The 15,500-nt window shown below is 40.1% G+C and overlaps 1 protein-coding gene across 14 annotated transcripts in view; it reads right to left on the bottom strand.

The window, feature by feature from the left end:
• Window positions 1-15,500, bottom strand: part of ADAT1 (adenosine deaminase tRNA specific 1) — a 32,736-nt gene that overhangs the window by 16,071 nt on the left and 1,165 nt on the right. For 8 of the 14 annotated variants that reach the window (XR_012675447.1, XM_075161766.1, XM_075161765.1 and 5 more), the window contains 7 exons: window positions 14,997-15,065; window positions 13,747-13,800; window positions 13,230-13,284; window positions 12,344-12,474; window positions 10,170-10,785; window positions 4,970-5,115; window positions 2,450-2,549 (listed from right to left, as the gene is read on the bottom strand). Coding sequence is in view for 13 of the 14 variants with exons in the window: in XM_075161766.1 (XP_075017867.1) it covers window positions 2,450-2,549; window positions 4,970-5,115; window positions 10,170-10,785; window positions 12,344-12,474; window positions 13,230-13,284; window positions 13,747-13,800; window positions 14,997-15,065 (1,171 nt within the window). In the remaining variant the exon portion in view is untranslated. The other 6 variants (XM_075161769.1, XM_075161763.1, XM_075161762.1 and 3 more) reach the window with 3 other exon arrangements.

Raw genomic sequence — 15,500 nt, 5'->3', positions numbered from 1 at the left:
AACTCTGGGGTCCTCAGCACAGGAAAGACATGGACCTGTTGGAGCGGGTCCAGAGGAAGGCCACAAAAATGATCAGGGGGATGGAACACCTCTGCTATGGAAAAAGGCTGAGAGAGTTGGGGTTGTTTAGCCTGGAGAAGGCTCCAGGAAGACCTTATTGTGGCCTTTCAGCACTTAAAGGGGGCTTATAAAAAAGATGGGGACAGACTTTTTAGCAGGGCCTGTTGTGACAGGACAAGGGGGAATGGTTTTAAACTAAAAGAGGGTAGATTTAGACTAGATATAAGGAAGAAATTTTTTACACTAAGGGTGGTGAAACACTGGAACAGGTTGCCCAGAGAGGTGGTAGATGCCTCATCCCTGGCAATATTCAAGGTCAGGTTGGACAGGGCTCTGAGCAACCTGATCTAGTTGAAGATGTCCCTGCCCACGGCAGGGGCATTGGACTAGATGACCTTTAAAGGTGCCTTCCAACCCAAACTATTCTATGATTCTATGAAATTCTCTTTATATACTTGTCTTCACAATGACTGATTCAGTTCTCCAACATGTGCAAGCTGATTCTCCAGAAGCATTGAAAAAAACACCCATCAAAAAAAACTTCCTATTTTGCTAGTATGTTCTTTAAGAACCCCAAAATTGGCATGCAAAGATGCTCGAAAATTTCTACTTCATGTTAATCTGTCAAAGGTTCATATTGTAGTTTTTGGTGTTTTAGTTAATTAAGCATTAACAAAAGCACATGCCAGATATCTATCTACAAATTCCTTTTAGTCAGTCAGCTTTACCTTTCTTGGTATTTAGTGTTATCTAGCATATTAAGGGGGGGGGGGAACCCCAAACACCACCCCCAACCAATCACCCTGAGATTCCTTGAGGGAAAAAAAACAGGGTAGAAATACAAGCCTTGTTTACTATTAAATACCCCCCGCCTCCCCAATAAGGCTATAAATTCCTTATTTTCGTAAGTTTCTTCTGTGACTGTTTATCATGAAAGTGTAAACAGTTTACTTATTCCTTGACATTGTTTTTAATCCTGATTTCCTAAGGAAACAAGACCTTTGCAATCACAGAGTCTTGTAGGCGCTCCCTAATAACTTTTGAATGGTTTAGTGAATTTCAAGCACATATAAAAAAGAGAGGAGGATCTCTCAACAATAATTAAGTTCCTACAGTTTTGTAGAAACTGGCAGCTAGCAGATGGCTCTAAAGTTTTAGAGTTGATACACAAATGGTACATAACAAATTTAAGCCTATTGAGAAAAAGGCGTTGGTTGGTTTGTTTGATCTTTCACACGCCTTCTGTAATACATTACATACCACATACTGAAAACTAATATTCTAAAGTGCACATAAAGCCTGCCTCAAAAGACACACTAAATCAGGTCACCTGTGCCAAAGATACTCCAGACACCAATACTGGTCACAAACCACAAAGTTCCTGGTCCTCTTCTTTTCAAGGAAAATTTGGAAATACTAGGATATACCAGGGTAAACTGCAGTCAAGTCAGACCTAACTTCAAGAAGCTCAGAATGTGCAATTCACAGGCATGTGAATGAATTCTCCACAAAACTTGTCTAAGCTCTACTTATCATTTTATTCACTAACGTCAGGATTATCTTCTTTCTCCCAAAAAGCCTGGGAAAAATGAATACGACCTCTGACAAATTGGTAGTATAAGCAGTCAGCAACCAAAACATGACCCCAACCCCCAAGGTGAACTTCCACAGACCAATGATAATTTTGGTCACCTAACCTAAACTGAGGAAAGAATAGAGAGGTGGAGAAATTTGTTTGCAGATGTTTACAAGTAATTCCTTCTCAATCACAAGAAAAATATGTAACTGTTTCTTTAAACATTCACAGTTGATAGAAGATTATGATGTTTCTTAAGGAGCACAGTGTCAAGACGACAATTGGAAAGGTAACATGTTTTGAGTTAGGAATCTGCTGCAAGCATTTCGTAACCTTTCCAAACTTTAAGGCAGAAAGTCACATTTCAAAGCAACAATTTTAACAATCATGCATCCAGGTCAGCTGGTCTGACTCTTACAGAAAAAGAGGACCTGCAACAACACGCATTTCCTTCACAGTCATCAACCCAAAAGATACAAAGCAAAAATTCTGCTAACTTCACCAATAAATAAGCTGTCTTTTAATAAAAGTGGATCATAGTCCCCACACACCATTATCTACAATGCTCTCTTTAATCAACAGTGACAAAGAAGAAATAGGATAAACCTGTTAACCCTCATTCAACTATTGTCATTCCAACTCCCCTCTCTCCCTTGCACAATGACTCTTCCCCCACTCCCTACCTTTCCCCTTTTTCCCCACTTCCTAGATTTCGTTCTGCTCTGACAATGCACTACACATCACATAGGCTGACAGAGGCATGTATGCTAACAAATAAGATCTATGCATCCAGATATCACAACATTCTCACACCTGCTCTGATGGCTCCCAATCCCCTTCTTTGTTGTTCCCTGCCGGAAGCCATCTGAGGTGACATCCAGAGGTTGCTCAGGGACTGCACTCCAACTGATAGCTGTAGAAGAAAGGATTATGAACAAGGGAGATGCTCTCATAAAAGCAGAACTTAACAGTTCCTTTCATTCTGTGTATTCACATGATACCATGCTGCTTCCCAAAATAATTCAAACTAGAAAGAGGTTCTCTAGGGCCAGGATTCCAGTATGTAAAAGAACAGGTAAATTCTGTTTAATAAAAATAATAAAGTGTATATATATACACACACACACACAGACACACACAGACAGAGAGCTTTCATCTTAATCAGGTCCTTCAAGAATCCATGCCTCTAAGTATTTGGCCTCCAGCTTTGTAATTCTCCCCTTTTTAGGGGGATTCTACTTTCTTCCCCCTTTTAGGGGGATTCTACTTTCTTTTGTGCATCCTGTCTGGACAAAGCATGAAGAAACTTCCAAGTCAGACGGCTTATTTTCACATCAGGCTGTGAAATACTTCCCCAAGCTTGCACCAGTCACTCTATGTTTTCCTTATTAATTTATTGTGTACTATTATTTTATTGTGTATTGTGTACTCTAAATAGTTCTGTCTATGCTTGATAACGGACATACATCAAATATCTGTAGACCTTACTTGAAAAATGTTATTAGCTAGTAGTCAAATAAATATAATTTGTTGGAAGAGATAGCAAGTGCCAACAACCTTATCCTTTACCCCCATTCTGGTAATTAGACTGTCTTAGACTGTAAACTTCTTAATGCTGAAGCTCTGCATGCCATACCTTATAGATTTATAAATAACTAGCAAAGCATCAGTAGCATGTTAACAGAAACAAAACTGATTGACATGCCTAATCTGTCCCTCCATAGCATAACAACAGTTCCTTTAACTTCTACTGCCTTGAGACAATTTTTGTTCTCTAAGTTTTCCCATTTCTCCGTGTTCCTAACAGGTAAAACAGTTGCACATGCATTAACTCTACAGACAATTTTCACAGCTTCTCTCCTTCATGATACCACCTTGCTGTTCAAGATGCTCAAAAACTACACTACAATTATAAAGCATACTATGGAGACTGGTTATGTTAATCACACTTGTATTATGATTCAACTGTATGCTGCAATTGCCGTACTCTGCTAAGTGTAAATTGTACTTGCATGGTGATTTAGGTACAACGCTGTATCACTCTAATAAATTAAAATCCTGTGTAATGCCAAATAACATCAAATACATAGAAACATTAAACCCTCCACATGTGGAGTATCTAAAACCACTCGGTCAGAGGATATCAGATTCTGACAAGCAGATAAAAATTTACTTAAAAATGAAAACATTTCTATTCTTTCATTTTTTCATAGCCATCACAAACGTCAAAATATTAAATGGAACTCATTTTTCTTTTTAAAGAAAAGCAAAGCTGAAATGTTCCTATCAAGCATATTTCAATACTCAGTGTAACAGCCCTGAATTTAGAGTTTATTCTGATTTTCACCCCTTCAAAAAAAAAATCAACCTGGCATAATTCATATATGCAAAAAAGTGTGATAAAGCATCATTCATCTTTATTTAACAGAATGACCTGAGTAACTGTACAGAAAGAAAGGGATACACAGGAATTTAGTCACAGTTCGCTTCAGATCTTTTTTGCTAAGTGAATTGGCACCATTTTTCAATGATGGATTTTGTTTCCTATCTCACAGAACCAAAATCTTTTCCTTCCTGGCACCTGTAAATAACTCCAATTTAATGAATCTGAATTCCATTAAGGAACCCTTTGTTTCCATTCTATTTTATCATCAGCTCTACTGTAATAGAATAACTTCCAGTTTCAGTTAAGCCAGAAAAGTATACAACAGCAGAAGGCAGGCATGTCCAAGTTTAAAGAAACTGCTTAACCATACACACAGTGGCAGTTCCATTGTTTTTTTCCCCAAATGAGACCATGTTGCTAAATCACAACGTGACTTGCATATTCATTCATCACCATGACAAAAAATTCAATGTCCAAAACCTCTATCAATTAAAACCTTCACACTCTACTACTCTGTAGTCTTTCTACGTTCACGGATTTCTGGAGCAATTACAAGCATAACTCAGCATGGCAAGTCTTCTGTTCATAACCAAGGAGAATGCAAAACTGACTGAAACAAGAAGTCATTTGATCTTTGTTTTCTTACTGCCCTCAGAACTTTTGCTTTTGCTGGTTATTTTCTGTCTTTGTTTAGATTATAAATTCTTAATGGCATCAACCAAGTGTTTATTCAGTCTGAAAACTCCCTACAGGGAACTAGAGGCTGAGCTGAATATTATTAATTATTAACAATTAAGTTCTGGCCTGAAATTAATTTCTTGCTGCAAGTCACACTTTGCCTCTAGCACTGGCAACGAATGATGTTCCATTTTAGGAAACCACCAAAACCACCTAATTTCTACTTGGACTTTTGCACACAGTTATGCAACTAGCCCAAGTTAACTCACCTGCACTACAAGGAACAAGTTTTGTTTTCCTGTTAGTTTGAACTTCCTGAAGTGCCTGACGGCTATGTTCAAATCGAAGATCCGATTGCAGCAGCTTAACCTCCTGAGCGAGAAAACCATCTGGTAAAAATGAGATGTGCTGACACCTAAAGTAAATATGGGAAAATGCAAGTGATTTTAAGTCTGGTCTTACCAAACAAGCCAATTTTGTGCAACTTCCTTTCATAATCTAAAACATGTTATTTTACATTAAAACTGAATTGAACATGAGTTATAGAAGAGAGACAAGGAGGTTGGGGGCATATTTCCCTTCAAAAAAGTATTTGTTAAAAAAACAAAGTCACATAGTTTATTAAGACCTTGTCCATCCTAGAAAACCTACGATGAATCTATTTTAAAAAAGGTCTAGTTAAAAGCTAGTATAATCAAGAGATATATATATGGAGATAAAGTATGCAGGATAAAAACTGCAATATACTTCTGCAATCACAATGAAAAATAATAATCATAAAGTATTTACATAGGCAACCATATTACATTAACAACTGTTTTATGAACCTAAAGGTTCATAATCAAAGGCTAGAAAGATACAAAACATACTTACAGTTCCATGTATAATCTCATCTTTGTTACCTTAAATTACTGTTACACACTGAATGGGATTAGGATCATATGAGGAGGAAAAAACTGCATGTGTTTAATCATCGTAATATTTACATAGAGCAGGAATGAATTAATACTGAGGTTCATATGAGGTTTTTCAGATGTAATAGTCTGAAAAAGTGCCTGACTTTGCAACCTAAGACTAATGAGGCTGGGCAAATTCTCGGCCCATGTGTTACAGAGGAAAGGATTACCCAGTAAGCTCCCTTGGATAGGTAGCTAGAGTCTCGCCTATTAATATACTATGACCTCTTTTATAACCATCCTAGAAGGATGCAAGGCTATGGAGAAAAGGAGTTACTAAACCAGGTCAAACCTTTCAGATGCACTGGTCTAGTAACTGCCTCTTAAAGGAAGCGGTTCAGCTCCCCAGTTTCTTTCTTTCTCTCCTTTCCCTCCACTCTGCCCAGTTCCATTTACTCTCCTCTAATGCTTGCAGATTCTTTTGTTGCACTGATTCAACCTCCTAAGCACAAAAAAATATCCACTTCCTATCCTTTTGTTACTGGGATAGTTTTCATCAACTCAAGGATCTGAGGAGCAAGAAAGCCTGTGCACAGCAGATTACTTTTGTCATTTAGCAGCAGCGCACTTCACCTCCCACATATCACAACCCATCACCTCAGCGAAATTTATCAGAGCTCTACTACTCACAGTAGGAAGAAAAATGCAATCTTGGATGTAATTCGGATCAAAGAAGCAAACAAATTTTCACCACCACGGACATGCACATAAGCTTTGCCTTTCAGTCTAACACAACTCTTAGTCTTTTTCCAGCTGACCAGTATAAGCTGTCACAGGCTAGGTGTCCTGAACCACTTCAGTAAATCACAGAACGGTTGAGGTGGGAAGGGACCTTTGAAGGTCATCTGGTCCAACCCCTCCCTTCTAAAGCAGGGCCACCTACAGCCAGCTGCCCAGGACCATGTCCAGATGGCTTCTGAGTATTTCCAAGGTGGGAGACTCCACAACCTCTCTGGGTAACCTCTGCCAGCGCTCTGTCACCCGCACAGTATAAAAGTGTTTCCTGATGTTCAGAGGGAACCCCCTGTGTTTCCGTTTGTGCCCACTGCCTCTTGTCCTGTCACTGGGCACCACTGAAAACAGCCTGGCTCCATTTTCTTTGCACTCTCCCTTCAGGTATTTATACACATTGATAAGATCCCCCTGAGCCTTCTCTTCTCTAGGCTGACAGTCCCAGCTCTCCCAGCCTTTCCTCAGGAGAGATGCTCCAATCCTTTAAACATCTTTGAGGCCCTTTGTTGGACTCTCTCCATTACGTCCATGTCTCTCTCTCGTACTGAGGAGCCCGGAACTGGACACAGCACTCCCAGTGTGGCCTCACCAGTGCCAGTAGAGGCGAAGGATCACCTCCCTGGACCTGCTGGCAATACTTTGCCTCATGCAGCTCAGGATACCATTAGCCTTCTTTGCTGCCAGGGCACACTGCTGGCTCATGTTCAACTTAGGGTCTAGCAGGACCCCCTCGTCCTTTTCTGCGAAGCTGCTTTCCAGCTGGGCAGCCCCCAGCATATATATCGGTGCATTGGGGCTGCTCCTCCACAAGGTGCAGGACTTTGCACTTCCCCTTGTTGAACTTCATGAGGTTCCTACCTTTCTCCAGCTTGTCAAGGTCCCTCTGGATGGCAGCACAATCCCCTGGCATATCAGCCACTCCTCCCAGTTTTGAGTCATCAGTAAACTTTCTGGGGGTTCACTCTGCACCATCATCCAGATCATTAATGAAGACGTTAAAACACATCTCCACCTAGTATTGAGCCCTGGGGTACACTGGCTAGTTACACCTCCAACTACATTTTGTTCAATGATCACCACCCTCTGGGCCACCATTCAGCTAGTTTTCAATCCACCCACCTCACTGCTCATCCAGCCCATACTTTAACAGATTCTCTATGAGGATCTTACAAGAGGCAGTGTCAAAAGCCTTACTGAAGTCTAGGTAGACAATATTCACTGCTCTCCCCTCGTCTACCACGCCAGTCACTTCATCATAGAAGTTTTTCAAGCTGGTCAAGCATGACGTCGCCTTAGTGAATCCATGCTGACTACTTCTGATGATTTTCATGTGCCTGGAAATGGTTACCAGGATCACCTGCTCCATCTCCTTCTCAGGGATCGAGGTGAGGCTGACCAGCCTGTAGTTCCCTCAGTCCTCCTTCTTGCCCTTCTTGAAGAATGGAGTGATATTTGCTTTCCTCCAGTCTTCGGGAACTTCTCCCAACTGCCATGATTGATCCAAGATTAACGGAGTGGCTTTGCAATGACATCTGCCAGCTCCCTCAGCTCTCCTGGGTGCATGCCATCAGGGCCCAGGGACTTACGCATGTCTAGTGTTCTTAAGTATTCCTTCATCTGATCCTCTTCCACCAAGGGTACGTTCTCCTTGCTCCAGAATTTCCTCCTGGTCTCTAGGACCTGGGATTCCTGAAAGCTGGTCTTGCTAGTAAAGACTGAGGCAAAGCAAGCATTCAGTACCTCAGCCTTTTCCACGTCCTGTGTAACCAGGTCCATCTCATTCAGCAGTGAGCCCACATTTTCCCTAGCCTTCCTTTTGTCACCTATATGCTTAGAGAAGCCCTTCTGGTCTTTGACATCCCTTGCCAGATTCAATTCCAGTTGGGCTTTAGCTTTCCCAACCTCATCCCTGCATACAGAGACACTGTCTCTATATTCCTCCTAGTTACCTGCCCTTGCTTCCACCCTCCATATGCTTCCTTTTCATGTTTGAGTTTGGTCAGGAGCTCCTTGTTCATCCATGCAGGCCTCCTGACATTTTTGCCTGACTTCCTGTTTGTCAGGATGGACCAATCTTGAGCTTGAAGAAGGTGATCCTTGACTATTAACCAGTTTTTAAGGGTCCCTCTTGCCTCCAGGGCCATATGACTCTTCCAAGCAGATCTTTGAAGAGGCCGAAGTCTGCTCTCCTGAAGTCCATGGTTGTGAGCTTGCTTTTTACTCTCCTCCCTTCCCTCAGAATCCTGAACTCCGCCATCTCATGGTCACTGCAACTAAGGCCTCCTTTGACCTTCACATCCCCAGTGCGCCCCTCATTGCTGGCGAGTATGAGGTCCAGCAGAGAACCTCTCCTTGTTCGCTCCTCTATCTGCCATTTCAATCATTACTAAAGGTGGATCAGGTTGAAAAATTCCATTTCATTTTATATTGCAGAGCAGGAGGATGAGAAACAAGTATGCCAAAGCCAGAGTTGCAGAGCCACAAACCTCAGCCTCTACAGAAGCTGAAGGCCCTGAGTCTCATGGTAGAATTCTGAAGTGCATCCCTCAGAATGCATGAAGACTACAAAAGGTGAGCTTGCACTGCACATCCAAATCAGTGTGAATATAAGTGGTGGAATAGACCGATGAGAGATATTAGCTTGCATGCAAGTGTGAGTGTCCTAGAAGCACCAAGTTTTGCTCAAAAAGCAAAAAACTGACAATTAACAGTAACAGAAACAAGTGTTGACATGAAATCATAACTTTCCAATCTGGTTGCCAAACAGCACTCCTATTTCTAAACCTAAAAGTACTCCACCACTCCACAGCAATTTCTGCATTAGGTCTAGAACATGGGCTGCATAGTACACCTACAGTCAAAACTTTAGAATAGCGGTTTTCAAAAAACCTCTACTGAGAATGGACTGACAATACAATTTTGAAATTTTACATGGGATGGACTCGTATGCATATGCAATAACCCAAACATTAACCTCCTGGAAAATTTTAAATTTGGATCCAAGCTTTGGAAGACAGCAAAAAGTAAACTGTTTTTACTACAATTCCCTTCAAAGCAAGTTTTTTCAAAGCATCTTTTACTTGCTGAAGTCTGAAAGCAGGGTCTAAAATAAGCAAAAGCTTCAGAAGAACTAAGAAGTTCATTTAAGGCTAAGTTATAAAAAAGTTTCATTTTACACATTCATTTGGAGTCATTTCAGTCAGATTGCCTTTAGGATGGACAGATTTGGGGGCTTTTTAATTTAATTTTAGGAATGGTCCTGCAAGAAATAAAAGCTGCTTTTGCTCACCAACACAGTTCTATAAAAGGGAACTTATAGATATTCAGAATGACTTGTGGAGTGTAGATAACTGAATAAATTAAAACTTTTCTTGACCCTGCTTGAGGAAATAAACTCAGGAAGAGGGCAAGAAAGTTCAATTTCACTACGCTAAAAATCTTCACTACACTGAGTTTGTGTCCTTCTGGCTGCTTTTTCTGCTGGAAGGCTTCTAGAAAAACTCAGGTGGGTAACAGCTTCTCACTGCTCCGTGAAAGGACAACCAAGGGGATCCTGAATCTAATGGAAATTCTTTCGTGAATTGTCAAGTCTAATCCATCAGAAGTAGCCACATTTTCTCCATATTACACAGGGCTACTTTCTGAAAATGTGAATTTGCAGAAATTCGCATTTTCTGCAAATAACTTTGGTGCAAGGTCCTGACATCTGCGTGACACATGTTGCCTTCCATAACTCATTGTCTCCATACACGCTATCTGGTTTCCAAAGGAGAGCACTTACCTTTCAATAATTGCTCTCCGCATAGCTTCTTGGCTATATGGACACTTCCCCACTATAATTGCTGACAGATACAATGGATACTGCAGGAAGTGCATCAGAAGAGCTCCTTGACACCCTAACACATTCCAACGAGCCAGTTTATCACTGCAGGACATCGAGCATGTTCGGTCCCCACGACCTGGCTTCACTCGTAATAATCCCACACAGTGATACCCTAGGCCAGGTATTCGGGCATCACCCAGCTCTCCAGGTACGCATTTTGCTCCAGTTCTATAAACATCTACTACCTTTGGTCTTCCTAAGCCAGTCTCCTTATTAGCTGTTTGCATCTCTGCAGAATATTCACAGCTCTTTGGATTTATGTTGTCTTCTCGTTTCACAGATAATTGCTGAACAGCCAGGTCTTCAGCAATTACAGAAAAACAACCATCATCATCATCAGTTTTCATTCTCTTGATTATATGATTACTTTTTTCTGATTTCCTTTTGCCTTCTGGACCCAAATGATCATGGTTACTTCTACACTCTGCTGATTGTCCAGCTGCATCATCTCCAGTCACTGGCTTAGAAAGCTGGTTCTCTGGTTCACTAATTGGAATAATAGAAGCATCTCCACCTAGAACAAAAGACCAAAACCAAACACCAAAATTGGCCAAAAACACATCTCTCGTGACTGGAACACATCACACCAGTAATATTATGGCTACTACTGTCTTTCACAGATTTGCACTCAGGAAAATTTAACTACAAGAACACACTTTTCAAGCAACATTGCTCTGTACAATGATAAATCAGACTTTGCTGAAATTTGAGCCAATATATGTTTAATTTCAAGTTCTGCATTCTACCAAATAATCAAAAAAGCAAAATTTAAAACAGAAATTATAAAGCAAAAGGTATCAAAGGCATTTGACAGACTACTAGCAGTGCTAAAGATTCACAGGAAGACCTGTCTGATCTAACTAAACAATACAAACCTCAAAACAATAATTGAAGAACAACTTATCAAATAAGGACAGAAATTTTAATCTGTATCACTAAAACAAGCTCTACACCAAAATTCTGAAGCTCAGTTCAAAGCAAACAAAGCCTGACAGGCATGTGAGAAAAAGGCAGTCAGGAAATTATTCTTGCTATTAAATTTGAAGATCTAGATTCTATTCTCATATTGCATTAACAAAGAAAACCATCATAGCACATTCCAGCAATGCCATCAAAATCATGAAAATGTATGAGCAAGCAATTCACTACGTGAAGTACTGATGAGGCATATTTTGAGACTACTGAGACTTCTTTGCTCAGGTAACAGACTAGCAGTTGAAGAACACTGGTAAGAGTGTGGGAACATCGAGGCATCCGATAAGCTGGTAGACCAAGAGGCCACCTTCCTACATTTTGCCAATAGGTCCTCATCTTTGTGATGCTGTTTTTCTTAAAACACACAAAGAGCATTTTCCATGGCAAAACAAAAAGTTGCATTCCATTCCATAAGAAGTTTTGGTTTGGGGTGGTGGTAGTGTTTTGTGCGTCGGGCTTTTTTGGTTGTTTTTTGGGAGTTTGGTTTTGTTAGGTTTTTGTGTTTGGTGGTTTTTTTGTCCCCACCCTATTTTGTTTTGGGTTTTTTTTTGTTGTTTGTTTGTTTGCTTTTTGTTTGTTTGGTGGTTTGGTTTTTTGTTTGTTTGGGGCTTTGGGGTTTTTTGTATGGTTTTTTTGTTTGTTGTAGGGTTTTGGTGTTTTGTTTTTTGAGGGGGTTTTCGTGGGTTTTTTTGTTTGTTTTTAGGAACGATGGTAAATGTCAATGTATTTTATTAAAATTTGAATCCAAGGAGACAACGTTTAAAGCAAAGCAACCAGGAGATATGACAGGACCCCTGACAAGTAAGTTAGTTTCTGGAAAAGAAAATAGTACCCATTATTGTTTAAAGAGAAAGTGAAGCATTCCACTATATAATGAGCAGTATATTGGATTTATGAAGTTCTCATGAATCACATCCAGCAAGATAAAATGCCAAACGTATCTGTGGAGGACTAGTCAAGTACATCTTAGAGCGCACACTGATAATGAGTTGCTGCCTCACTTTCACTCCAGATCAAAGAGAGACCAAAGAAGGGCAAGGAGCAGAAAAGATTCTACAAGCAGGAGCCATGAATTTGGTTCACTCCAGCATACTCACATGGGGTATGACTGGAGAAGAAAACAAATACGATATTTGGTTTGAGTTTCCATTTCCCAGTTTCAGTTCCTGGAATAAAGATACTGCATTGCTGATGGGAAGCTGCCAGCCACATCTGATGGAGAAGATACCTGCTAGGCAGAAAGTTTTCATGAAACATTTACTTCATTTTTGATGCATGGGAAAACATTAGATGCCCGCTAGTGCCTGTTCTTTCCTGATGAAGTCTATAAGGAGCCAATCAGTTATGCTTCTACAGATAGGTGGGATCCAACATACTCCATAAACACAAACACATCGTTGGAACCTTAATAACAGACCTCGAAGAGTTGGATTCAGCGGAATTAACTATCTTTTCAAATTGTGTATCTAAGGTCCCCTCCTCCCACTCTGTATTTTTACCAGCACTACAACTCATCTGATTCTGTGAGAGTTAGTGTAGTGGCATCAAACCGCAAGAAAGGCACTCGTTTCTGTAGCATTACTATTCTCCTGGCTCAGTTCCTTGAACTAGCTTATCCCATGTGAACAAGAGGACTGGTATGTGGGAAACAGCAAAAAGGCTACCCTTGACAGCTAGTCATCAGACCAGCACTGACGTCGCATGAAATCAGATCCTACTTCTTTGTACAGAGGCTCTACAAGAATGAGGAAGAAACAAGCTTTTGTGAAAGGGCCTTAACACCACCTAGAAGTGTAAAAATTAGGTTAAACTCCTGCTAACAAAGGGAAAAAAAATGTTGCCTACACAGAAGTAATACTCTTTCATTACATTCTCATCCCTGAAGCAAAATTTGGCTATTTCAGCTATAGGTCAAAATTATTTGTATCACAACAACCAACCTCAAGTGGCACTGAATAACAGCACGTGAACTTCATGCCTCACCTCTGGAAGCTCCTCTTGGCCACAATTTCAGCATGACTGTCATTCAGAATGTCTCCTAAAGCAACAACCAAATGAGAACAATACGCATCATTATTGAAAAGGAGATGAACAAAGCAAACAGAATTTGACAGATGACAGTTCTCCACATTTGTTAGCATTTGAAGGTTTAACATTGGTATTAGATTATTCCAAGATATTTAAACTTCCAATCACTACAAAAGGAGGTCAATAGACTACACAAATGAAGGATAAAAGTCTTCACTCCACAGCAAGTCAGAGACTTTTTTAAATACCAAATTTTAACTCCTCTGATATCTGAAATCCTTTGAGTTGAATAAACACTGGCTTCCTTCAAAACCTTCCTGATGTCTATTCTTAATAGTAAATCTTGATATTCTCACATTAAGCATAACATCCAGAAAATTTCAAGTGTTTGTTAAGCTTTTGGTCAAAGTTTCTTGTTTCACTATGTCCCATAATTTAAATTACTTTTCTTGTAAATAATTCTGATATTTACCAGGTTTACACATCTGATCTTCCAACTTCCTGCAGTGTCTGCCTATTGCAGTATCTAAAGGAACAGGATCTGTAGATCAGCTTTTATTTCGGGAGTAAAAGGCCAGGTGATAAAAGTCCTCTTTAACAGTTCTAGAAGTTTAAAGTTTAAAAGTTCTCTAACAATACCCATTAACATGACCTACCAACCAAGTTAATTCAAAAATGAACGAACATTATCATAAGAGGAAGATATTTTCTAAACTTAAGATCACTGAAAACAAACAACAGAGAGAGAAACAGCTTTACTTTTTTCTAGTCAAATTTCTACTTTGACTCTTCATACCTAGATTGTAAGTAGTACAACAGTTAATCACAATTTTCCTAAATTAATCAGAAAAACATCTGTATTAATACTTTTCTAAGATGGCTAAGTCACAAGAAACATCCACAAAAATCTAAGATACAGAAATTAGTTTCTTCTCTTTTGCTCCACTAATTCATTTTAATACGGAGGATGTTATACAGAACATGAAACAGCCTAAAACTGATGCAAGCAAAACCATTTCTCCTGTCTGGCTCTGAAGAGCCTCTGAAGTCTAAAGGTAGAAAGCTCTGTACCTACATATTCATAAACACTTTCCCTCCTTAGTCACTTTTCAGTATTAATTACTATGGCTCCTCCCCTCTCCTAGGAGAGGAGGCAAGATACATGCTGAATAAAAAAAATGGACATGCAGAGCAAGGGAAGTCCTACAATAAATGGTAAGAAATGGTAGCTGTGGGAAGTCATGTATCTATCCCACACATTTATTGTACAAACACTTATAACTATATAGCTGAAGAATATACGGTAAGGGAGAAAAAGCCTTTCTGGTGTCACCCCTACCCTAACTCAGCAGTGGTATCTTTTATGTCAGACCACAATAAAACTAGACTGTAACAGGTGACTGAAGCACAATTATTTTGCTTATGTTTTGCTTTGCTTTTAGTTATGAAGTCTTCGGGTATGCAGACTCAGGGCCTAAACTACACATTTCCATATATAAAAAGTTTATTCACCTTTAAAGTAGCAAGTGCAGCAAACTTTCAGGGCAGCCATTCTGGCTGCCTAAGCCCCTCTCTTCTTGACGAGGTGAGGTCTACCTTACACTTCTGGTTTCAATCCAGAAGTCTCAGCTCAATGCCTTGGACATTTCCATTGATTCTATGACACCAGCAAGACAGAAGGTAGCATAGGTAGTCTGTTCTTGGATTCTACACCATACTTACCAGTTTTTCTCATTTTGTTTTGGCCAATACATTTTGTTCCAGTTCCCATAGCAACAACTTCCTTTGTTACTGAAAAAAGAAACAACATTAACTGAATGAACTATCGCCAGAAGCATCGCTCTCATACAGTCATTCTGGTAAGACAACACACAGAACATTGCATGGAAGGGAAGGTACAAGGAGGCAGGCCTGGCGATATTCCAGAAAGGGAACAGTATCAGCTGGAGAACTGAACATAGTAGGCAGAAGCACCAGTGCTAGGAAAAATCTACAATCCCATAGCAGGAGTGCTAACACAGGCTTGATATGCTAGGCAACACACAGTGGACACTGGCATAGGATTCCTCGAACACGTAAGAGAGAAGCATGGGATACAATCTGCATGACAACATGGAAGTGCCAGTAAGGGAAAAGAAGATGATGGTGAGCTAACACAAATGCACAACGTAATAACACAGTCTGTTACAGGAGAGCGAACTGAGACCTTTCTAGTATTTTTTCAAA

The sequence above is a fragment of the Calonectris borealis genome, chromosome 12 (assembly GCF_964195595.1).
Source record: "Calonectris borealis chromosome 12, bCalBor7.hap1.2, whole genome shotgun sequence".
Lineage (NCBI taxonomy): Eukaryota > Metazoa > Chordata > Aves > Procellariiformes > Procellariidae > Calonectris > Calonectris borealis.
This window is presented reverse-complemented; position numbering and strand designations above follow the sequence as displayed.